General features: G+C 45.8%; 1 protein-coding gene across 1 annotated transcript in view; it reads left to right on the top strand.

The window, feature by feature from the left end:
* Positions 1 to 6,681: 6,681 nt before the first annotated feature.
* LOC136833816 (probable endonuclease 4) overlaps positions 6,682 to 25,422 on the top strand; it is a 134,463-nt gene continuing 115,722 nt past the window's right edge. The window contains exons 1-2 of the mRNA XM_067096106.1: positions 6,682 to 6,751; positions 15,853 to 16,310. Of these exons, the coding sequence (XP_066952207.1) occupies positions 15,858 to 16,310 (453 nt within the window). The 5' untranslated portion in view covers positions 6,682 to 6,751; positions 15,853 to 15,857. The remainder of the gene's footprint in view (positions 6,752 to 15,852; positions 16,311 to 25,422) is intronic.

The following is a 25,422-nucleotide window of genomic DNA, read 5'->3' as shown; positions in this document are numbered from 1 at the left end:
TTTGTGAGAGAGGTGCGACATAATGAGCAGGAAGACAAGTACTGCTGGTTTATTGATGAAGCGACCCGCTTATAAAGCGGTGTGCAGACGTCTGCGTATAACGCAGAGACTGCGGGTACAAAGATTTACAGGTGACCTGAGGTCAAACTATTTCTCTACAAAAACAGGACAGGTACATACAGAAAACATAATGATTAACAATGTCTGGTCTGTTATAAAAATACTCTGTTACATATACATAATGCATGGTCACTCAGACAGACAATAAAATATACAATTCACAATAATGATAATAATTTGTGTTCGTCCAACCCTAGGTCGAATGTGAAGGCACCGCAGAAAACGGGATGTTCATTACAGAGAACGCATTGAGCGGGGACTTTACACATTAAAGCCAATGAGCAAATGTTGAGAAACTTCTATTTGACTAGTACAGTAAAGTTAGAATCAAGCTAAATACGGCGTACCCAAAAGGGCACGTTTGGGCACTTTGTTCGACCTCTCGAACAAATCAGCACCACGTTTTGGTGTGCGAGAAGTAAAGATGTCAGAAACAGAACCTCACTGCAAACCCATGAGCATCATCTGTATGCCTCTCTCACCAACACAGCCAGACACAGTCAAACTTCCCCCATTCTCGCAACAAAACATGGCATCATGGTTCTGGCGCGCAGATGCGCACTTTCGCATGGCGTGCATCTCAGACGATGCTACCAAATCAGACATAGTCATGACAGCACTCCCGGAAGAAGTATTCAACAGAATCTCCCCCTAGCTGGACACGCAACTGGACAAAGTCACATACACGGACTTAAAAAACAAACTGCTGAATTCTTACTCCATGCCCGTGTCTGAGAGAGCGCAGTGCGCATTCGACCTGTTATCCCAGCCCCTCAGAGATGCATCACCCAGGGAAGCCTGGGACCAGCTGCAGGGGTTGATAACACTCCCAGGCCGCGACGAGAACGGGAGGAAAAGGATTATAGACCTAACAAAAGGAATTTTCCTTCGGCACCTCCTGCGGGAAGTTCGGTGCCAGATAAGGGATGCAGAAAACCTGGACATGGATGCCATAGTCGACGACGCCCAGAAACTATACAAGGCCACTAAGGCCTCGACACACGCCACCGCCCTCACAGCCGCCGCCCTGGGAGCCTGCAACCTGTAGGAGGAAGACGACGACGGAGACATCAACCCCATTTATAAGAAGAGACCACCACTTAGAGAGCACAAGACATGGTCAAACCCCACATGGTGCTTCTACCATAGAAACTTCGGGGCCAACGCCAGAACCTGCAGGCCTCTCCCTGTTCTTTCACAAAAAACGACAAAGGCGGCCACAAATAACAGCTGTGGCCGTGAAATCCAACTCCCCCCGCCCAGTAGGTTTTTTCATCACAGACGAAATTTCCAAAAATTGCCTGCTGGTAGATACGGGGGCAATGCAGTCGGTCTTTCCGCCATCCAGGGAAGGTTTAGAAAAAATACCTGACTCAACACCCGCCCTCATAGCACTCAATCTTGGGGCACAGATACCACTGGCCTTTCGTCATAGCGGATGTTAAGTTCCCACTGCTGGGCGCGGACTTCCTAGGGCACCACAGACTTCTAGTCAACGTTGCCAGACAACGCCTCCTCGACATAGGAACATGCCACTCCTGTCAGCTCTCCACTGGACCTGGAATGCCCACCATTTGCTCCACAGCCCCCAACAGCTACACGTCCCTCCTACAGGCGTTCCCGGACGTATTCAAACCAGAACTGCGCCAGTCACCTGGGTTTTCAGCAAAGCATGGCATCTTCCACCACATCACCATCGACAGGCTGAAACCCCCATTCCTGTTGGACAGCGAAGTGCGCGAAGAAGGCAGGCGCCTGAGAGTCCCCCCTCAATACCGGCCTGCAGACACACCCGCTTCCCCACCAAAGCAGAGCCTGGGGTGGCACAGGAAACTTGTAAGAGGTGCAAAAAATACAAGCAGGTAAAAGAGAACTGCTGCTTTATCCAAGATCCAGGCAGTTTATATAGCAGCAGACTGGCGCCGTGCTGCGAAAGACAATGAGATTGTGTGTGACCTGAGGTTGATAATAATTAACAATAATATTCAGCGAGCAAGTACACTTTACAATATAAAAACAGACAGAATTCCAATATGGATATAATCTTGATGCCTGTGAACGAAGAAATACAAGATACACAATTGACAACAGGTGAACAAATACATACATACATAGTTTAAATGATTGAAATCACGTGACCTGGCACATTAGGTGTGACCAATTGTATAGGCGAAGAAAATGGGACGCCACCATAGAAAACTTGCTCAGCGGAGACTTAGCGAATGACACGTTCGATGGAGACTCCGCTGACGGCTCTGTAGCTGCTGTGGTAGATCTCCCGTGACAGGCTTATTTCGTGCTGCTTTTTGCTGCTGTCGAAGTCTGGGAGTGAGAGCAGGTCCTCGATCATGCCCCATGACTCCACCGCATTCAGATCCTGCCGCGGGTTGACGGCAAGGTCGATGGCACGGGTGGCCCACTCGGCGATTGGTAGGGAGCACGTCTCGAGGAGGGCTTTCTTCAGGATGTGGTATGTGAGTTCAATGGTAGTGTGGGCGCTGTTAACCGCTTCGTTGCCTTCACGCAGTCCGTCAGGTGCTGCGCCGTTTGGATGAGGACGTCGAGGGGCGTGGTGTAGGGGTGAGGAATCTGGGTGCTGACCTCCGGGAGGAGCTGGTGAAGGTAGATATCTGAATCCGCGAGGTTCGCGGTTAATTGCACGAGGGAGGGGATGTCCGCGTCCATGCTCGCTCTTTGCTCTCTTACTGGACTGGGGTACTCGTGTCAAAACGCACTTGGAAGCACTCCGTGTGAGCCCGTAAATGACGCTGGTGATTTTGCTGATGAGAGTCAGCACGCCCAAATGCTGGTTACAGCACTGTCATTAGTCTGCTAAGGGCGTGAGTGAGTTCCTGGAGCCAAGACTGAGTCGCCGTATGGGTCCGCGAATGGCTCCAGGACTCCGGGGTCACCACTGTAAGAGGTGCAAAAAAAACGAGCAGGTAAAAGAGAACTGCTGCTTTATTCAAGATCCAGGAAGTTTATATAGCGGCAGACTGGCGCCATGCCGCGAAAGACAATGAGATTGTGTGTGACCTGAGGTTGATAATAATTAACAATAATATTCAGCGAGCAAGTACACTTTACAATATAAAAACAGACAGAATTCCAATATGGATATAATCTTGATGCCTGTGAACGAAGAAATACAAGATACACAATTGACAACAGGTGAACAAATACATACATAGTTTAAATGATTGAAATTGCGTGACCTGGCACGATAGGCGTGACCAATTGTATAGGCGAAGAAAATGGGACGCCACCATAGAAAACTTGCTCAGCGGAGATTTAGTGAATGACACGTTCGATGGAGACTCCATTGACGGCTCTGTAAGTGACTTTACAAACTCATGCAGTCAACCCCAGGTATCAGCTCCACCCCACGCCCACAGTTCTCCAGAAGCAGGGGCCCACTCCGACTGCCCCAGTGCCTCCGTGATTAATGTTATTTCATCCAATAATTGCTCCTCTAATTATTGTCTTGGGGGGCGGTATTTGTAGGGGCGACAAATCGCGCCTCTCCTTTCTTGTGTTTCTCCCTTCAGACGTACATTAATCACGTCATGTATATTACCTGTCTTTATTTCAGATTCTCTATGTACCTCATCTGATGCATCATTGTATGGCCTTTCCGCCGATATGTATATCTACCTTTTATATCCCATGTAACAAATATTGTACATATTTTTATGCTTGTCAGAAAACACAAATTCTGTATGGATGCAGCGGTGGCCCTTGAATCGCCCACTACTTTTCTGTTTGCATTTTGTTTTATAAACACCCGTCGAGAATAATAAAGAATCAGTCTCTCTTTTGACATTTCTCTTGAACCTCACACTTTTAGAAGCATGGTTTTTTTAGTTTTAATGGTTTTGTATAGCCTTCAGCATTGTGTCTAGTAACCGACTGCATGGTCCTTAAGGGTGTGCGTTAAGTTTCATGTATGTTGAATTTTGAATAGTCTATTTTTAAATAGAATTGTAAAATTTTGCCTGATCTTGATGGACCTTCACTTCTGTGTTTGCTGGTAATGCCCTTCAGTCCTGACCATCCCAGTCCCATACCATCCGGGACTTAGAACCCTCCCAGTCGTGGGGAAAAAATCGCGACAATCTAAGTGTCATAAACTGAATCTTGTAAAAAAAGTGATAAGTATCAGTAAGTATAGTAAAGATATTAGTTTTACAAGTGATTAGCGTAAACAGAAAATTAATAAAGCACCATAAAGTACTGCTTTATATAATAAAGCATCGCAAAGTACTGCTTTATTGTTACTGTGTATATCCTAAAAGTTACATCATATGATTATGGGCAATGCTGCTTGAATGGATACCTCTCTATTGTTTATACTGATAACTATGTTATGGAGTAACAGTTCCCTTAATTAACTTTGTACTTTCAGTTGATTGATTTTATGTACAGCCCTCCACAGGGATAATTCCCCCTCTGGGGGGCCCTGTACATTTTCAAAATAAGGTGCCTCTTATACTTTATAATTGTCTTTCAGTGTTTTCTCGTCAGTATCGTAGCTCCTGCAGATTAGGAGAGTCTTTAGTTCTTTTTTAAATTTGCATGATCCGTATTATTTTTCACCTTTGACACATATTCTTTATATACTGTGCAATTATTGCCATCATATGTTTTATGTTTAGTATCACTATGACCTTTCTTTACACAATTTTTACACTTGAAGATGTTGCTAGCACATTCGTTTGATTTGTGATTTTCACCACATCTAGGGCAAGCTTGGTCATTCCAAAAATTTGTTGCGCTGTGACAAAGTTCTTGACATTTATAGCATTGATAGGGCATGTAACAGTCGTATATTTCCAATGGCTATACAGTGTACACAATTTGTCACTTATTTCATAGGTAGCCTTTCGCATTTGTGGTGTGCATTTGATGATATAGTGTTAATATTTGTCATCTTTGGCTATCATTTCCTTTACAATTTTCAGGTCGTCATTTTCAGAAATGAGGCTACTTATCCATGGATTTTTCTTTACAATGTTATCGATAATGTCATCTTCATCCTTCGGGACATAGACTAATTTTATTTTTGGTTTAAGTTTACCCTTCTCATTTACTGATATATTGTTGATTTTCTGAATCTCCATTTTTGCCATTTCTAAATTTTTCCTGTCTGGAAATCTTACGAATAAGAGTCCATCTCCTGTTGTTTTAACCTGTTCGACTGGCGTCGTTATTTTACTCATAATATGTCTCTTTTCATTAGCTCCTGTGCTCTCTTCGCTTGTAGATTTGATCAGAAGCACTTTTTTTGTCTTTAGTGATTCAGCATAAGTTTTGTCCATGTTTGTCAGGGTCTTTACATCTTTATCAACATTATCAATTTTGTTTTGGATTTCATCTATGTTGATCATTACGTCACTAGTTATCTGAGCCGAATCCTGAATCAACTTCGTTAATAGCTCTCTGCTTTTCTTTTATTTCCTGAAGTTCATCTTCTATGAGTTTTTTATGTGTTCTTTGTTCAGGCCTCTTGCAATTGTTACAGCTGTACAATATGTTATCACTACGAAGTATGGGCGTGTATCTAACCTCGATACTTGAACATACGTCACATTTCACAGCAAGTTCCTTCCTCATCAACTTCCCCAGAGCAATGTCCGTAAGTTGCTGACTCGATTGGGTTGACTCATCCTTCTCCAGTATTTTCTTTAGAATTCCATCTTTACGTGCTGCCTCGATAATTATGAGATAATGTTCGTATGATGGTTTGATCTCCCCTTCACTTGATTTAATTTCTACAGTATTTATTTTTTCTTTTTTCTTCTGCTTCTTCATACTCACTTTGAACATCGCGCAAGTCAGGCACTTTTCACAGACACGTCCTACCCCCACGAAAGCTACTTGTATTATTAAGAAACTTCCATTTGTAACCTAGATATTGGCAATTTTATCACACCTGTTTAAAGCATAGACCTATTATTATTGTAAGCTATTGATATTGACATAGAAACTTGTAGCCTATGTATTATGTGACTACATGTATTATCTATTCAGTAACAATATCGAGTTGATTATTTCATATCTTTAATGCATATTTAAATTAGCAGATATTGAATCTCTCATTTGTGTGCTTTCAGACTGCGTTTATTGTTGTTCTCAATAAAGAGTCAAGCAAATTGACCGAGTGTTTCTATACATGCACTTGTATTTACAGTGCAAATCGAAGTGCAGGTGTATAGTAAGAGTAAAATTGTGATAACAATAAGAAACGGAAAAACTCGGTACAGAAAATCAACAGGTGTGACTAACAACCTCCCGGGAAATGGCCAGAATTTAAATATCGATTGCGGAACTTTAAATGCTGTAATTGCGGTATTTAATGCTGCTGTCTGTTTCGAGGGGTTATTCTGTGGATAACTAAGCCAAAATATATTTTGCTAATAACTAGGATGAGTAATATTTATATATACTAACATTTAATTCTATTAATTTACCAGCAACGGGTTAATGGGATGGGAAATGAAACTGTTTAGATTAGACGAAGCTAAGACTGTGATCGATTAATTTTTCCAAAAAACAAATAAATCTCGTCCCCTCCCCCGGTTGTTGTGGAGAAAATTCGGATTAACGCTGGGAAATTTGGTGGTCGTGAATGGTTAGTGAGATATACCATATATACCATTTTTCAGCGTTAGTGTTTTCAGTATATTGTTCATATGGTCTCCTTCCCATTGACCCTCAGATGTGTATTAAGATTGTTCACTGGTTTGCAGACAGAAGCCTCTATAACTCTTCGCTCATAAACACAAGAACTTAAGGAGAATAGAGTTCCACAACTTAAATTCGTTTACCATTGATATAAACGTACTTGAATGAATCCTGAGACCCACTCACGGACACGCAGCATTCGCTTATTTATTAAGATCTGAATGGCAGAAAGTTCCCAGTGCTTGGCTTGACAACTATAATCCAGATATAAAAACATTCTGAGTGAGTATCCTCTTGAACCAAATCTAGACTTCAGCGAAAGAATCGTTCTTTGCGAAATCGAGTCCCGTTGCGTTCTGTAGCCAGGGAACATTATACATTTCTGCTTCCGCGGGACCTTCGCCATAGTGTTTGCACCAGTGATCTTTCTTACAGTATATAGTAATGATTTTATTTTGTTTAAAAGTTTACACGTACTACATAAGATAGTAATGTCTACTTCGTAATCCAAACATTTCATGTTGACCGATTCGAGTGGAGACATGCAGCCTTAGTGTAATATTCGTCTCGATGTATCTTTGTCTTTAGCCTAGGCTAGGTAGGCCTACCATAAGTAATCAAGCTTAGGTAAGCGCTTAAAGCCGCTTGTTGTATATCCTAGTGGTGACATTTTTATAAGAGCTTTTAAGGGGTAATGTTCGTACCCGTTTACGGCCCGAACATCCCTACTCGATTTTTTATATCTTTCGAATCATCATAATACAATAAAGAAAATATTCTTTATATATATTTCTTGCAGACATCTTTATCACAATAAAAAATGAAATACATGTAAATGATTGAGGATTTTTTTATAAGTTTCAATTTTGCTAAATGCACTTGGGAACATTTGACCCTCCCCCCAGGGGCTAGTACTAAACACGGGGACAGAAGATTTACACCCCCACTAGGCCTAGCCTAGACTACCTACGGGCGTCTTGACACCCTAAAAGCAGATCAAAGACATTTCAGCGTGGATGCATCCTTACCTAACCTTACCTTCACTTGAGGTGCTGTTCCCTGACCTGTCTGGGCCTGGCCAGAACCAGTCATTGTGCCCTAGAAGAGATTAAGGGAAAGTTAAGATGCATCCCTGTTGAAACGGTTATTTCTGAGCCGCTTTTAGGAAGAATGCCACCCCTGCAGGCAACACCCTTATTGTTTGTTCCAGCAGAATACAAACCAGCCCATCCCTTGCAGGACTGAAGACTATTATCGCGCCCTTTCGATCCTGTAACTGCCGTAGGGTGGATGTAAAATTATAAACAGAAGAGTAAATATCAACCTAAATGAAAGACTTCATATAAATAGAGATAAACAAAAGGCAAGGCAATGAATATTCTAATGGCAGTGGGCAGGAACAGGCCATGGTAGTAGTCTTAAGTTATCTAATGAAAGTTTTAGCAAATGCCACACAAAAGGTATTGTTTGTAAGGCCTCATATATTTATATCAGTGATAAAATTCATGCAACCTAATTTAGGTCATTTGTCCTTCATTTAATGGAATACTGTTCTCTGGTGTGGATGTCTGCTTCTGCTTAGGTAGAGTGGTTCATGGTGGTAGGTTTCTGTTTCCTAATGTTAGCAGTTATGACTTGGACCATCAACAGATGGTCTATTGTTTGTCACTTTTTCCTAAGTTGTACATGTTCCGACACGATAGGCTTTACAAGCCGTCAGTCCTTTACATTAGGAATTACTTTCAGCGCAGGCTGGAAGCGGCCGTTAAACTCTTGAGCAAGGTGGTTAGGCAGTAACTGCCGCCAGGTAGGTGGGAATACCCGCCAGCCCCGATGTAAACATTCCAGTTTGCTTTTGACCGTCACGCATTGCAGACGTGGTTTCATATCTCTCTGCCTGACTGCCGTTAAGCTCTTTATTATCCCAGTGGGATCTGAATGTATTTTTCTGTATATATTACGTGTGTTTGATATTTGTTAATACAAACCCATGATTTGTGATAACCTTGCTTAGGCTGTAGTTGCCCTGCGCTGTGTCTTGGGTTTGACGGCCAAGGGCGTAATTAGAGAAGCGTAACCGTGTGGCAATACTTCTCTTTCAGTAGCTCTTTATTTAGATACTGAAGGCGTTCCCCTGTACGTTCGGAGATATTAGATTGGGACGTAATATCTTCGCTCCCATACATTGGTCAGGACGTAAGAGTTTGCTTCCTTTCTTTGGCTCCCACCCTCCGTGTACAAGGGGCATGACTACTTCCTTCCTACTTGTGCCGAGTGTTGTTTTCACTGCCTGCACTTAGAGTTGTGGTGGGGGGAGGAGGTTGCGGGTGTCATTGGTAAGCTCCACTTCCACGGTGCTCTTGGTGGCCTCCCCTCCTTCCTTCTCTCTCCCTGTAGGTTCTTCCTTACCTCTCCTTCATTAGAGATCTCTCTCCTTCGCCCTCTTTGCTCACTTGTCGGGCGAAGACCGCGAGGAGGGGAGACTCGGGCAGTCGGGTGACCTCTTCTAGGGATCTCCTCTTGCTGCATAGGGCAGTTTCCCTCGTAGCGAAAGGAGTCTCCCTCTACTGATTATCTTTGCTTTTTCTTTCAGGTTGACAGTGAGCATCACAGTAGTTGGCTGGATATCTCAGGCCAGCGGGACCGTGTCAGACACTCATTCGCGAGCCGCTCCAAGTACTCTGGTCTCCAAGGAGACTCGAGCACCCTGGTCTGGTACGGGAGAAACCTCTCTCTGTACGGACTCAGCACGGGATGGGAGAAAGAGTCCGGGAGAAACCTCTCTCTGTACGGACTCAGCACGGGACGGGAGAAAGAGTCCGGGCATGCAGGTGCCCCGACTCTTCCAGCTGGTATTTGTTCGAGTACCAAGCCAGGTTCCCAGGAAGGTGCGCCAGTCCCTTGGGTCCGGACACCTGGTGAGGTAAAGAAGAGGTCCCCTGCTCAGTCTTCCCGAGAGGTGTCAGCCTCAAAGAAGACTGGGGCACATCCAGAGGACAGTGCAAGTTCTTGCCAGCCAGCCGCACGCTCGACTCCTCCCAGCCCCCGACCACGTTCGCGTGGCCAGTCTGGCTCAGGTGAGCCGAGTGCGCGGCTCAACTCGCATGAGCCGCTCTGCTCTCCTTGGAAGAACACTTCGCCCAGGCGAAAGCGTTCTGCTCGACTTGGGTTGCCGTCACCGCCGCAGGTTGGTGACCTCTCCCAGCCCGCTGCTTCTGTCGGTTCTGCCAGCAAGACCAGTGGGAGTGCCCGATCCTCCTCGCCTGTCCCCTCTACCTCCTGGGCTCCTCCCAGGGGGTGCAAGTCGGACAGGAAGAACTCCAGCGAGTTGTCTCCCCAGAGTTCTACCTCGGGGGTGTACTGTACATGCCTGGCTCAGTCCTCGGTTTGGCCAGGTCATATGTCCCGTGTGGTGCAGGAAGGATCACGGGGGTCTGCTGAGGTTCTCCCTCCTGCAGGGAGAGTGTATCGAGAAGACCGCACCCTGGAAGGACTCGAGGGTCCTCTTCCCCAGTACGCGGACACCCCTGAGATACAGAGGACATTTGCTGAAGGTAATTGCGCTGATTTGTCAGCACAACGACCTTGGGGAAGGGACCACGGCCTTGTCTGTGGATCGTCCGTTGTGCCTCGAATCCTTTTGGGGATCCAAGAAGGAGCCCAAGGCTTCGGTGGGGCTGCCATGGTCCACACTTGCCAATGGGGTCCTCGATCAGGTGTGTGGTCTTGTGTATGGGCAATACAATTCACTGCGATTGAACCACCCGGACAAGCTACTTCCCCCTCCTCTTCCTTGTCAGAAGCGTTTCTATATGCCTTCAGAGAGGTCATTGCCGCTTAAACAGGTTGACCCGGACCTGGCTCGTCTGGATCCGGGTCTCTTGTTGCGGCAACTTACTGCAGAGAGTATCTCACTCTCTCAGCAAGAGGCTGCAACCCTGGAAGCCACTGCCATGGCAGCTTTCCAGGCAGTCTCCTGGTTGGATCTGTGGTCTTTCACAGTATCCAAAGTGGCTGCTTCCTCGGGCGCTATCGTACCTGGGGAAGACTCCACTTTTGGGAGACTATGCCAGTCCGGAGGTAGAGCCATCTACCTCGCCCACCAGACAGCAAACCTGTGAGCCAACCTGGTCTTGAAGCTGAGGGACGCCATTCTTTCTCGTTCTCCAAGTCCATGGGGCCCAAGTCGGCAATGACCCTGCGGAACGGACCATTGCTGGGTTCTACCTCTCTCTTCCCTAGAGAGTTGGTGGACGCTGTGGTGGACAAGCGTCGGGCGGATGACAGCAACTGGCTTGTTCACCAGGCAGTGGCTAAGACGTCCGGGTCTTCGCGTTCCACTGCAGCCAGACCCTCAGGTCAGGCTTCCTCTTCCTCAGCCCCTAAGAAGTCCCAGTGGAAACACCCAGCCTTCCTCTTCCTCTGGAAAGGGTGGGTCTTCCCTCCCCTTTCAGCCCACTTTCCAGTCTGGTAAAGGGGGCAAGGGGAAGAAGAAGAAGGGGAAACGCTAGGGCAGCGTTCCCCACCAAATGCTGCTGAAAGTTGGGGGGGGTTGCCTGTCAAGCCATTGGGTAACATGGCAGCGATACGGAGCTGAGACCTTATATTGGATGTCCTTCGGGAGGGATATCTACTACCCTTCGAGTTTCGGCCACCCCTCACCTACACTCCGGTCCGTCTCCGCACCTATGTCCAAGGAACACCGAAGGACTCCGCACTATAGCAAGAAGTGCAAGACATGCTGAGCAAGGGTGCTGCTGTGGAAGTCGTGTCGGACAGGTCCCCAGGTTTTACAGCCGTGTCTTCCTCGTAGAGAAAGCCACAGGGGGATGGAGATCGGTCATAGACCTCTCTCCCCTGAACCGATTCGTTCGCCAGACTCAGTTCACGATGGAAGTGACGCTTCCATGCTCGCTTCCATCATGGAGAATGATTTCGTTCTTATGGTGGATTTGAGGGACTCGTATTTCCGAATATCCATTCATTTGTCCTCTCGCAAGTACCTCCGCTTTATCCTCAGGGAGACAGTCTTCCAATTCAGGGCACTCTGCTTTGGGCTCTCTACCACTCCCCAGGTGTTCACGAGTCTTCTCTTTTGTGTCAGCTTGGGCCCATTCACACAGGATACTTCTACTGAAGTATCTTGGCAACTGGCTGGTCCTGGCGAGCTCCTGCTCACAGTTGCTGCAGGACAGGGATTGGCTCCTTGATCTTTGCCATGATCTTGGGATCATGGTGAACCTCGAGACGTCTGATCTCACCCCCAAGCAGAGGATAAAGTACCTGGGCATGCTGATAGACACAGTAGCAGTGAAAATCTTTCCCTCGGACTCTTGTATCAGCAGGTTCAGGCAGGCAGCACAGCTTTTCCTGTCTCGACAGGAACAGCCAGCCCGGCAATGGCAAGTCGTCATCGGTCACCTGTTGTCGCTGGAGAAGCTGTTACCTCATGGGCGTCTTCACCTGCGGTCTCTATAATGGAGACTAAAGGAGTATTGGTCCCAGTCCTGAGACCCCCAGTCCTTTCTCATCCTTCTTTCCGAGGAGGTGAGAGAGGACTTTCGCTGAAGGATGGATGACAGGAACCTCTTGATAGGAGTATCCCTGCATACTCCCCCTCCGGATATGCTGCTGTTCTCAGACGCAACGACCGAGGGATGGGGCGCACATCTGGAGGAGTTGCTGACTTTGGGAGTGTGGCACCAGGATGACAAGCACCTTCACATCAACATCCTGGAACTCATCGCAGCCTTCCTGGCTCTCCAAGAGTTCCGGGATCAAGTGATAGGACACTCCGTGGTACTGATGAGCAACAATACCACAGTAGTGGCATACGTCAGCAAGCCGGGGGGTCTAGTACCCCTCCCACTCCACCAGTTGACGATGCGGGTGCATGAGTGGGCACTGGCCCACTCGGTAGAGCTGTCAACCAGGTACATTCCAGGCAAGAGGAATGTTGTGGCAGACAAGCTCGGCCACCAGAATCAGGTGATCGGAACCGAATGGCCCATTTACTCAGAAGCCACAGAAAGGCTGTTCAACCTGTCGGGGCGTCCAGTCATTGATCCATTTGCCACCCGGCACAACAGAAAACTCCAGGCCTTCTGCTCTGTAGTGTCAGACCCATGGGTCGCTGCAGAGGGCATGTTCCAGCACCCGTGGGACAACTTCGACGCATATGCCTTTCCTCCATTCTGTCTGATTGGCAGTGATCAACCAGGCGATGATCACTCTGAATCTCAGAATGATTCTGGTGGCACACATACGGTATCCTGACCTGCTAGCCCTCCTTTCTGAGATGTTGAGAGAGAGAGAGAGAAGAGAACACCCCCCCCAGCCCAACCTGCTGTGTCAACTCCACATGGAGTGGTATCACCATGCAGTGCAGTCCGTCTTCACGGCTGGAGGTTATCCACCATCTCCTGCGAGCAAGAGGCTTTTCACATCGCGCAGCAACGGAGATGGCTGGGTACCTCAGACGATTCTCCGCAGCGGTATACCAGGGAAAGTGGCCCGTCTTATGTGGTTGGTGTCGTGGACGGGGTATCTCTCCTGTTGGAGCTACTGTTCAGCAGGTCGCAGATTTCCTCATCTTCCTTCACCGAGAGAAGCTTCTCCATTTCAGCTGTAAAAGGCTACCGTGCCACACTTGGCCTAGTCTTGCAGCTGAAAGGAGTAGATATCTCCTCCTCATTCGAGATTTCCCTACTGATGAGTAGCTTTGAAAGGTCTTGCCCACCCAGGGATCAGGCCCCCTGCGTGGAATGTGACTCTTGTTCTAAGGAGTCAGACTCATGCACCATACGAGCCTTTACAAGAGTCTTTAGACAGGGATCTGACCCTCAAGACTGTCTTCTTGCTTGCCCTGGCATCGGCGAAGAGAGTTGGCGAACTGCACGGACTTTCCTTCAGTGTTAAACTCTTGAGAGGGTGGGGATCAGTTACACTCGATTTTGTCCCAGATTTCTTAGCGAAGACTCAGAATCCTTCGGTCCCTGACGCACGGTTCGAGTCTTTCACGATCCCCTCCCTAGAGGACTTTGTAGGTAATGAACCAGATGAGATGCTACTGTGTCCTGTCAGAGTGCTGCAGGGCTATCTGAAGAGGACTCGATGTCTCAGGCCTGAGCGTCGACAACTCTTCGTTAGTACTGGCTTGACCAAGAGAGGTGTCCAAGAACACAATCTCTTTCTGGCTTCGTGAAATGATATTCTGCTGCTGGAGAAGATGACACCAGTATGCTTCATCCGAGAGCTGATGAAGTCCGCAGCACTGGTCTGTCCCTCGCATTCCGGAGGAACATGTCGGTTCCTCAGGTGTTGAAGGCAGGTGTGTGGTCCCAACAGACCACCTTCACCACCTACCTCCAGGGCGTTGCTCACAAGTCCTGGGACACGTTTTCCGTGGGTCCTGTGGTGGCTGCTCAACAAGTTGTGTAGCTTACCCGGCTGCTCTAACAGGACAGGTTGCATCTCGCCTAAGACGATGCTTGTGATTGGGAGAATGAATGTGGAGTGACTGGCCTCTCTTCTTTCTCCCCATCTCAGCTCTCTTCCTAAGGGCAGGGAGCGGACGTGCTGTTACATGCTGGATCTTGCAGTCGATGCAGGTAAGCACTCAACAGGAGCTCCCGTTCTATTTTCCATTCAGGTTTATAGAAGCAATCCCACTACTTCCCCTTGCAAGGGGAGGAAGAAGACTATGACAATAAGACAAACCCAATGCTTGTGATTGCCTTAATGTCAATGTCATAGCCTGCAAACTGACCCTCTTTCATGCAAAGAAGTCTGGCAATTGATCCTGCGTTTCTTACAACCCTGTCATTTTCTCAGAGGCAGTTTTCCCTTCCTCGCTCTATTGACCAGGAAGGGAAGACATGTGTGGTGAACTCCAGTCAGTTCATAGAGACTCACTCAGATTCCTCCCTCCAACCAGTGAGTCTTCCTAATGTAAAGGACCGACAGTTTGTATATCGTGTCGGAACAAATCACAGTTTTTAAAAGTAAATTGTATTTTTCCTAACTATACAAACCTGAGATCCTTTGCATTACATTTCATACCCGCCTTAAACTGATACCTGGGCTGAAAGGCAAATTGGAATGTTTACATCCAGGCAAGCGGTACTCCCGACTCCCAGACAGTATTTAACTGCCTAACCACCTTGTTCGAAAGTTCAATAGCCGTTTCCAGCCTACGCTGAAAGTAATTCCTAATGTAAAGGACCTCGGGTTTGTATAGTTAGGAAAAATATATTTTACTTTTAAAAACTGTGATTTTCATGATAAAATTAAGTTTCATATATACTTACCAAGCAATTACAGAATCATAGCCCTCCCTTCTCCCCTCTCATGGACATAGGGCACAAACAGAATGAGGTTTTCTGCTAATTTGTTTCCAGTAGTCCTGATAGTTGGGGGGGCTTGTCACCTACACTAAACTATCCTAGTGCTACCGTGATTTTTCAAATAAAGGCTGCCGTGCGAGTTGAAACTATAGCAATGTAATTATTTGGTAAGTATATATGGAACTTAATTTTATCATGAAAATATTTTAACTCAAGGAGATTTATGCCATCTGGAGATACATTCATTACCAGTGCAGAGCTGTGCTGTCTTTGATGTTCTACTTGCTCTTAGCAGAGAGAGAGAGAGAGAGAAACACACACTTGTCACTAGTGCTTATGGCCACCAATCCCAAAGCATGATGATAAGATGTTTGTAAATTTTAAGGCTGCTTACAAGAACGGTCATATGGAGGCTGTAAACCCAGTATTGCAGTGAAAATGTCGTCTTCCTAGCTTTTGTGATTTCATTTGGTTATAAATGCTTCAGTTCACAGAGGAAGAGGTAAAGTGATAAAGGGGGGGAGGGGTTAGTAGCCTGAGAGAATGCTTGAAAATAGTTCCATCTTGTGAATGAATCTATCCATAACTAATGCACTATATCGTACTGAGGATTGTGCAACAAAGTAAAATAGTGTTATGCATTTTTGGAATAGTCTTAAAAAGTTGCGTACAGTATATTGATTGTTTTTATTTAAAATTTCAGGCACCATGAGTGGAAAAGTAGGAGTTTCAAAAATCAAAGAAAAGAAAGGAAGAAAATTTTCAAAAAGGGAATTAAGTGAAAAGGAACAAGCAAGTGAGCTTGAAAAACCCATGCTGCTTGCAGCTGGAACTTCAGAAAAGGCAAATGGCTCTCAAAGGAAAAGAAGTAATTCTAAAAGTAAGAATTCCCAGCCTAGGAAAAGAAACAAGATTATAGCGGAAGTGGAATCTGTGCCATTTGAGGGAGAGGAAAAGAATCCTGTTTTGGAAGACAAGGTTGTAGCCAGAAATACTATTCATGAAGCTGCCAAACAAATTAAGGACAAAGGGAAGGAAACGAGTAAAACTAAAAGTCAAACTGAGAAAAAGAAAAACTGCAGCATGGACAAAGACAGTCCAGAAGACACTGAGGAAAAGAAATTTAAGGCTGTTAAAAGAGATCCTCAAAAACAGACTAAGGTAAATAATTAGAAGTTAATTTTTTAGACAATTTGGTAGTTGTTAAGATGTGTCATGGTTGTATTTGAAGAATGTGGGATGTAATAATTTCTGTTCTCGATGTTTTCCACCTTTGCTAACAATTGTTTCATAGTGCAAACGCAAGGTTTTCCGTATGTTAACACCTTTCAAACCTTCTAACTTTCAATTTCCCTTTCAGTGCTGAATGACCTCCTAGGTCCCAGCACTTGGCCTTTGGCCAAAATTTTGTAATCTATTCTATCGTATTAAAGTAACTTTATAGAAAAGATATTAACAATGTTTAAATATTAAGGTAACATCCATGCCATTTATGTATTGATATGTCACACATCATCATCATCTCCAGTGCTTTGCAGTGTAAACACCTGAGAAATTCCACCACCCCTGCCTTGTCTGTGCTTTCACTTCCACAAATCTCCTCCTACTTTCAGCCTGCATCTCATAATTCTCATCCAAGTAGGTCTGGTCATTCAACTCCTCCGGTGCCTAGAGAAGCCCAGCCGACACTTGCATGAACAAGAGAACAGTATTACTGTATCTCTTAAAATTAGTCATATGACATGTTGCTGTTATGCATAATTGCAAAGCTGAACTTCGGAGTAAAAGTGCAAATAGAGAGGTGCTGTTTGAAGAGATTACCATTCTCTGTTAACCCTTAAGCGCCGAGCCTCTATTTACAAAAGTGTCTGCCGTATGCCGGCAGGGTTTGGGAGTTAGTGCCGAAGCGGAAAGAAAGTTCTTTTCAAAAAATCACAGTACGCTTAGTTTTTAAGCTTAAGAGTTCATTTTTGGCTCCTTTTTTCTCATTGCCTGAAGTTTAGTATGCAACCATCAGAAATGAAAAAAAGTATCATTTATAAATATTGGAATATATGACAGCGCAAAAAAATTTCATAAATAATTGTATAGAAATCGCGCTGTGAATAAAACGTTTAAAGCTAATGAGCTATTTCTTTTCGTTGTATTGTACACTAAATTGTGATGAATTTGGTATATAACAAATTGTAAAACAAAAAGCAACACAGAGAAGATATTATCACAAAATGATGCATGAATTCGTAACATGGACGTAAAAAAGTTTTTTCAAAAATTCACCCTAAATCAAAATGTGCTAGAGACTTCCCGTTTGTTGCAAAATGAAGGTAAATGATTGAATATTACTAGAATGTAAGAGTTTTAGCTTACAATTGCATTTTTTTACCATTTCGGTCGAGTCAAAGTTGACCGAAGGTTGAAATTTCGGCACATCATGATTTATATGAAATTATTTCAAAACTAATAAAAGCTATAACCATGAGTTATTTTTTGTTGTATTTTACATGAAATTGCGCACATTTTCATATATAAAACCTTATATAACGGCTAATATAAAATGGTGCAAAAATTACGACAAAGTGACTAAAGAAATTCTGAGATTTTCAGCAGAGTTAGCGCGAGCGGAGGTAAGGGAAAAGTTTTTTCAAAAATTCACCATAAATCGATGTATTGTGCTAGAGACTTCTCGTTTGTTGCAAAATGAAGGTAAATGATTGAATATTTCTAGAATGTAAGAGTTTTAGCTTACAATTGCATTTTTCAACCATTTTGGTTGAGTCAGAGTTGACCGAAGGTTGAAATTTTGGCACTTACAATGATTTATATGAAAATATTTCAAAACTGATAAAAGCTACAACCATGAACTATTTTTTGTTGTATTCTACGTGAAATTGCACACATTTTCACATATAAAACGCTATGTAACGGCTAATATAAAATAGTGCAAAAATTACGACAAAGTGACTAAAGAATTTCTGAGATTTTCAGCACTTTACAAATCCAAGTAGAGCATGCATTAATCGCAAAAAGAGCACCTTAAACACTGTAAACAGGTGCGAGATCTTTAAAATTTCTATCACTACGACACAGTAAGGTTTGCTAACCTACGTGAGAAAAATCAGTACTGTGGAACATCATCTGCTAGCTAAAACGGCAAGAATTTCAATAGTGCTTACTGCTGTGACAAGGATTTCAGCTCTTTTTTTTTTTTTTTTTTTTTTTTTTTTTTTTTTTTTTTTTTTCCCTTGGGGAATTTCTATGTTAATTTAATTACTTGATCTTAGCAAGGTTGCCAGTGTTACTGTGCCAGCCGTGGCTGCACAACCGAATGCTATAAACTGGCTGCCAGTAATACAAAGTATGAGAGAAATGGAAAGGATGGGAGTGCAAACATGAATTATAACTTTACATCAATCTCCTGCAAGGCACAATTATACATTTACTTAACAAGTAATAATAATAGCTCACAAGTTAATTACAACCTTGGGCACACATGGGTAAACAATAAAGAAGAATATACAATATGTGACAGTGCTGTAAAAGGTGAAATTCCTTTGTCCCATCGCAGGTGGAGGGCCCAGGTGACTAACAAAAGTGCGAGCTGAGATTTGTCCTATGTCCCACAGTATAGGCACCCCTCTGAAAGAGAGGTGTGTCGAATTAACTATAGGATTAGCATGAATCAAGGCTCTTAAGTTTAACTCACAGCAGTATCACGCTTTTAAGCATGCTCTAAAACTTGGGTGTGCATAGGAAGACACAGCCAGTCAAAAGATGCGTTACTATCACTTTTCTAATCCGGAAATTAACTAAGCATGCAAATGGTGGGTGGCTTTGGCATAGAAAAGTTGTATGGGGTCCAAGGTGGGACATATAGTGACAAAGAGAGAGCGAGATACATGTGGGAGACAACGGGGGAATTTGGGAAGGTCTCTTGATAAAAATGAAGAAAATAGAGTACAGTCAAAGTAAAATGGGCCAGTGAATTCCCTTTTATGATTTAGATTTACTTTGGGTATCTGCAATGATCACTCCTTTATGAGTTGGGGTCCCAGAATTGGTGTCCATGTGGCATGAGGCAAATGGCAGCGTCTGTGAAGCAGAGTGGGAATGTATGTCTGCTTGAGAAGGTTTCTAACAGCAGAATAGAAATCCTCTGACCCATGCTTCTCTGACCTGGCCTGGGGTCGCCTCAGGGCAACTTTCACAAGATGGCGGTAGCTGCCTGGGTCACTCCCATAAGCCTAAAAAGCACGGAGATTTTGGCAGCAGAGAGAATGGATAAAAGGGGGGGTTACTGAGGGAGAGGTATACTGGGTTGGATGCCATTGCACTCCATTTGCACTGGTTAGCCATCTTATGTGGATTCAATCACCGGTTAAGCCCAGTGGCCCCTAAGATTATTTACATATAAAACAGCCCAAAATAGCCTATAACTCACTTGCACTTATCCATAATTAGTCATACAGACTTTTTTTACAGTAACCCAATTTTATTTTTAGCATTAACTCTTCAGGATATGTTTATTTAGACATAAAATAGTTGAAAACTGTTAATAACTAAAATTCAACCATTCCTAGAAATTTGGTGGTCGTAGCGTCGCTTAACTATACCGTATATCAGTTGACTTTAATGATTATCACTCCATATTGTTACTAGTGGGAAATAATTTGCCATTACTGGTCTTTTGTTTGATTTTAACTATTATCTCATTCCATATGTTCCAAAACATTTATGCAATGTTTGCTTGTTTCCATTCTCTCAAGTTTTTTTGTCAGTGTACTATATGAATGGTTTTTGCGTAGTTTTACACGTTATAATTTCTAATTTAATTCCATCAATTTTTTGACAAGTTAACTTTTCAGGCATAGAAAGGTTTAATACATAAATTGTGTTTTGTTCATGAGACTTACCTGTCAGATATATATATAGCTGTATTCTCTGATAGTCCGACAGAATTTCAAAACTTACGACACACGCAGTGGGAGATCAGGTGGTTAGTACCCATTCCCACCACTGGGAGGTGGGTATCAGGAACCATTCCCATTTTCTATTCAGATTTTCTCTGTCGCCGATACTGTCAACACCTGTTTTCAGTACCTCCGTCTTTGGATTTCGTAAACTTGGTTGTCACTTAAGTATTTGTTTGACTTTTGGTTTTTTTACTTGGAAGGCATACGCTATTGTGGACTGTTTTGGATTTTGCTTTGTTTTTTGCTTGGATTAAGATGTCTGAATCTAGTTCTGCTAGTTATGTAGTTTGCTGTGTGCAAGACTGTAAGGTGAGGCTACCGAAAGTTTCGGTAGATCCTCACACTGTATGCTCGAGGTGTAGGAGGCATGTTTGTTTGTTTAATGATCGATGCAAGGAGTGTGAGTCTTTGCCTGATGCTAGTTGGAGGACTTATGATTCCTATGTGAGGAAGTTAGAGCGTGATAGGATCAGGAGGTCTTCCTCCAGGAGTGTATCAGTGAGTAGGAGTCAGGGTAGTGTTTTTTCACCTGCTAACCCTCCCGTAGACATAGCTATTCCTAACCCTGTGGTGTTGCCCTCGGGCCCAGAGGTTGTGTCTGCGGAAGGAGATGCCCTGTCTGTTATTATGTCTTCCATTCGTAACCTGGAAGCTAAAATGCTCGCTCTTCAAAGTGCTGTGAAGTGCAGTGATAGTGTTTGTGCCCCTAGTGTTGTGGAGGGGGCGCCAGATCGGCTGTATAATGCCTCTAGGCCTGGACCTCTGCCGGACTCCCAGGACTCAGGGAATGGGCAAGTCGAAAGCTGCAAGAGGGTTACACGGACCCCCACCGATCTGGCGTCCCTTCGCAGGTCCTGTTGACGCTTCCCAGGCTGCCAAGGATCGCACGGGCACGAATCTTGGCGATTGCTTCTCGTCTCCTGAATCTTCCTCCCCGCGTCAGGGTGGAGCTCTCAGAAGGTCTCTCGACCTTTGAAGAGAAGCTTCAGAGAAGGGGACGCTTCACGCCCCTTTTCTCGGGCGCCTTTGCTCATCTCCAGAGAGTTTTGACGCCTCCCGCCGCAGAAGAGGACCAGGTCATCATCGGACGATGACGCTTTTGAGCGCCCCAGTTGCTCCAGGGAGAGAGCTGTTGCTTCCCCTGTGAGAAGGAAGAAGGCGTCCCCTCACCCCTCGTCTTCTCACAGAATCAGCCCTTCTCCTGAGAAGGAGACTTCTCCTACTCGGAAGCTTCTGCTGGACATGCAGCGGCAGTTGGCTTCGTTAATGGCCCAGAAGGAGACAGATCTGTGTCGTCCGGGAAGGATTCCCGACTGCCGATCAAGAGGTCCAAACCGTCCCCTTCTCCTTCTCTGCGTTCGTCTTCTTCTCTCATGCTTCGCGCCTCTAGAAGTCCTTTGGCTCAGCGCTTTACTGGTCTCAGCAGGGATCGCCAATTCCCTCTTGCTGACGCTTTCCATGCTGCTAGGCTTGATGCCCCTCGTTCTGGCGCTCTGCTTTTTTCTCGCCATGACGCTTCTCATGCTGCTAAGCATGACGCTCCTCATGCTGCTCGGCAAGACACTCCCCTTGCTGCTCGACCTCGTCAGGACGCCTCGTCAAGACGCTTCTTGCCGAGATTTTTACGACCCTCTGGACTTCTTCTTCCTCCCTTTGCGAGTTGGACTGCAAGGGCTTAGACCTCCCGGAGTTTCTCCAATCTCTTCGGTTGCTCCCGTTGAAGAAGGAGAGCAGAGCTGTCAAGTGCATCGGAACCTGCAGTTGAGGAACAGTCCTCGACTTCATCAGCTTCTTCCAATTACCAGGTCTTGACACGTTTGCTGAAGGACTTGTTTGGGGACAAGTTTCAACCCTCTGCTCCTCGCCCTCCTCCTTCGCAGTTAACCTCATCAAAGTCACAGAAGACTTCAGGTTTTGTGAAGATGGCCATGAAGAGGGCCTTTAAGAAAGTTCAGGAGTGGATGGACTCCAGGAAGGCCCAGTACAAGACTTCTTTCGCCCTGCCTCCGTCAAGATTGAGTGGGAAAGCGGGGATTTGTATGAGACGGAGAGGATGTTGGTTGGAGAGTTCCTTCCTCTTCCCAAGGGGACTTCGCCAGCCTTGTGGACACTCCTAGGAGGCCTCTCCTTTCGTCGGCGAAGGTGTCCAGGACGTTGTCTGAAACTGATCACCATCTGAAAGGCCTCTTAGAACAATGGAAGTTTTCAACTTTCTGGACTGGTGCCTGGGAGTCCTGGACTTGCAGGCTCGAAGCCCTGACTCCATTAGTCTGGGAGACTTATTCAGCGTCCTAGCTTGCATGGACAAGGCTGTCAGGGATGGCTCCGAAGAGCTGGCTGCCCACTTCTGTACGGGGCTTTTAAAGAAGAGAGCCTTATACTGCAACTTCACTGCAGTCGGTCTCTCCTTCACAGAGGGGCAGAGTTGCTGTTCGCCCCCGATGTCCAGCCATCTTTTCCCCAGTCCTTAGTCAAGGATACTGCCGCCACTTTGCAAGAGAAGGCTACTCAAGACCTCCTGGCCCAGTCTTCTAGACGTCCAGCAGTCCCTTCGACTTCTTCCCTTGGGCAGGCTTCCAAGATACAGAAGCCCTTTCGTGGAGGAGCTTCTTCGAGATCGTCCTCTCGAGGAAGAGGTCTCTCCAGAGGTAGAGCCCCTTCCAAACCTAGGGGCAAGAAGTGACTCTGTGGACCTCCAGACACCTGTTGGAGCCAGGCTTCTTTCCTTTGCAAGAGCCTGGAGAGAGAGAGGGGACGGACAACTGGTCCTCGGTCATCGAAAAGGGATACAAGATCCCATTCCTCGTCTTGCCTCCGTTGTGCACGAAGCCCAAGGATCTGTCGCCTCCTATCAGCAGGAGAAGCAGCAGATTCTTTTTTCGACCTGCTCGAGCAGATGCTCGAGAAGAGAGCTGTGGAACAGGTCTCAGATTTACAATCCTGGGCTTCTACAACAGGTTGTTCCTGGTCCCGAAGCAGTCAGGAGGATGGAGACCAGTCCTGGATGTCAGCAGGTTGAACCATTTCGTTCTGAAAGAGAAGTTCAAAATGGAGATGTCCCAGTCGGTTATAGGAGCCTTAAGACCAGACAACTGGATGGTTTCTCTGGATCTCCAGGACGCCTACTTTCACGTCCCTATACATCCTCTATCAAGGAAGTACCTGAGGTTTGTCCTGCGGGGACAGGTATATCAATTCAGGGCTCTATGCTTCGGGCTAAGCACAGCCCCTATGGTCTTCACGGTGTTAATGAGGAATGTGGCGAGAAGGCTTCACCTTGCAGGGATAAGAGTCTCGCTTTATTTGGACGATTGGCTCATTTGAGCCTCGTCGATGTCGAGGTGTCTGGAGGACCTTCACACGACGTTGGATTTGACGAAGTCCCTAGGACTTCTGGTGAATTTCGAAAAGTTCCATCTGACCCCGACTCAGTCCATCGTTTATCTGGGGATTCAGATGGATTCAGTGGCTTTTCGAGCTTTTCCGTCACAAGAAAGACAGCAACAGTGCTTAGACAGAGTTTCAGCCTTCCTGCGGAAAGAAACATGCTCGGTGAGGGAATGGATGAGTCTGCTGGGGACCATTTCATCGCTGGAGAAGTTTGTTTCCCTGGGGAGACTACATCTCAGACCACTTCAATTCTTCCTTGCAGAGAACTGGCAGGACAAGGAGGATCTGGAAGTTTCTCTGAAGATCTCACCAAAGGTGAAGGATCACCTAAGGTGGTGGCTCGATCCCTCAAAGTTGGCAGAAGGCATTTCTCTCAACCTTCAGAACCCCGACCTAGTGTTGTTTTCCAACGCGTCCACATCGGGATGGGGAGCAACACTAGGGGGGGAAGAAGTGTCGGGCACCTGGAGAGGGGAACAAGTGTCCTGGCACATAAATCTCAAAGAATTGGGGGCGATTCAGATGGCCCTACTTTTCTTCGAGGGACGAGTCACAAACCGAGTAGTCCAGATCAACTCGGACAACACCACGGCCCTGGCATACCTAAAGAAACAGGAGGAACTCACTCGGTCCCTGTTCGCTTTAGCATAGGACATCCTGCTGTGGGCACAGGCCCGAATATTACGATCCTCACGAGGTTCGTTGCAGGTGTGGAGAACGTCCGTGCAGATCTTCTAAGTCGGCAACAACAACTGCTGCCGACTGAGTGGACCCTGCACCAAGAGGTTTGTCAGGGACTGTGGAGGCTATGGGGACGTCCCTTGGTGGATCTCCTCGCGACTTCCAAGACGAAGAGGCTTCCTCTTTACTGCTCCCCTGTACTCGATCCAGGAGCGATCTCAGTAGATGCTCTTCTCTGGGATTGGACGGGGATGGACGTTTATGCCTTTCCCCCGTTCAAAATCCTCGGAGAAGTCATCAGGAAGTTTGTGTCGTCGAAAGGGGCAAGGATGACAATCGCCCCGTTTTGGCCTTCGAGGGAGTGGTTCACAGAGGTCTTGTCCTTCCTAGTGGACTTCCCGAGAACACTGCCCATGAGAGTCGATCTACTCAGACAGCCCCACTTCGAGAGGTACCACAAAAACCTCCCCGCTCTGAGTCTGACTGCATTCAGACTATCGAGAAGCTGGCCAGAGCGCGAGGTTTTTCAAGATCAGTGGCAAGAGCTATTGCCAGAGCCAGAAGATTGTCTTCCAGTAATTTTTACCAATCGAAGTGGACCGTGTTCAGGAGATGGTGTAGGAAGAAGGGCATTTCCTCTACCACGAACTCTGTGAGTCAGATAGCCGACTTCCTCTTGTTTCTGAGGAGTGAAGTCAGACTAGCGGTCCCGACTATCAAGGGATATAGGAGTATGCTATCAGCCGTTTTTGGGCATAGAAACCTGGACCTGACTAACAACAAAGACCTTCACAATCTATTAAAGTCATTCGAAACCACGAAGGTGCCTCAGCAAAGGACTCCTTCTTGGAACTTAGATGTGGTGTTACGGTTCCTGATGTCCAGTCCTTTCGAGCCTCTCCATTCTGCGACATTGAGGAACATTACCAGAAAGGCTATTTTCCTAACCGCTCTAGCGACTCAGCTAAGAGGGTTAGCGAACTTCAAGCCTTCAGTAAGCATATAGGCTTTAAAGGGCATAACGCAGTTTGTACTTTAAGTCCTACTTTTTTAGCAAAAAACGAGAACCCGTCTAACCCTTGGCCCAAGAGCTTCGAAATTAAGGGTATGGCTGAGATTCTGGGTCAAGAGCCAGAGAGAGTCCTGTGCCCTGTCAGGGCTCTCAAGGTCTACTTGGACAAAACGAAGGAAAGTCGAGGCCCCTCGGACAATCTATGGTGTTCAGTGAAGAG

This window comes from Macrobrachium rosenbergii, chromosome 4, assembly GCF_040412425.1.
Source record: "Macrobrachium rosenbergii isolate ZJJX-2024 chromosome 4, ASM4041242v1, whole genome shotgun sequence".
Taxonomy (NCBI): Eukaryota; Metazoa; Arthropoda; class Malacostraca; order Decapoda; family Palaemonidae; genus Macrobrachium; species Macrobrachium rosenbergii.
This window is presented reverse-complemented; position numbering and strand designations above follow the sequence as displayed.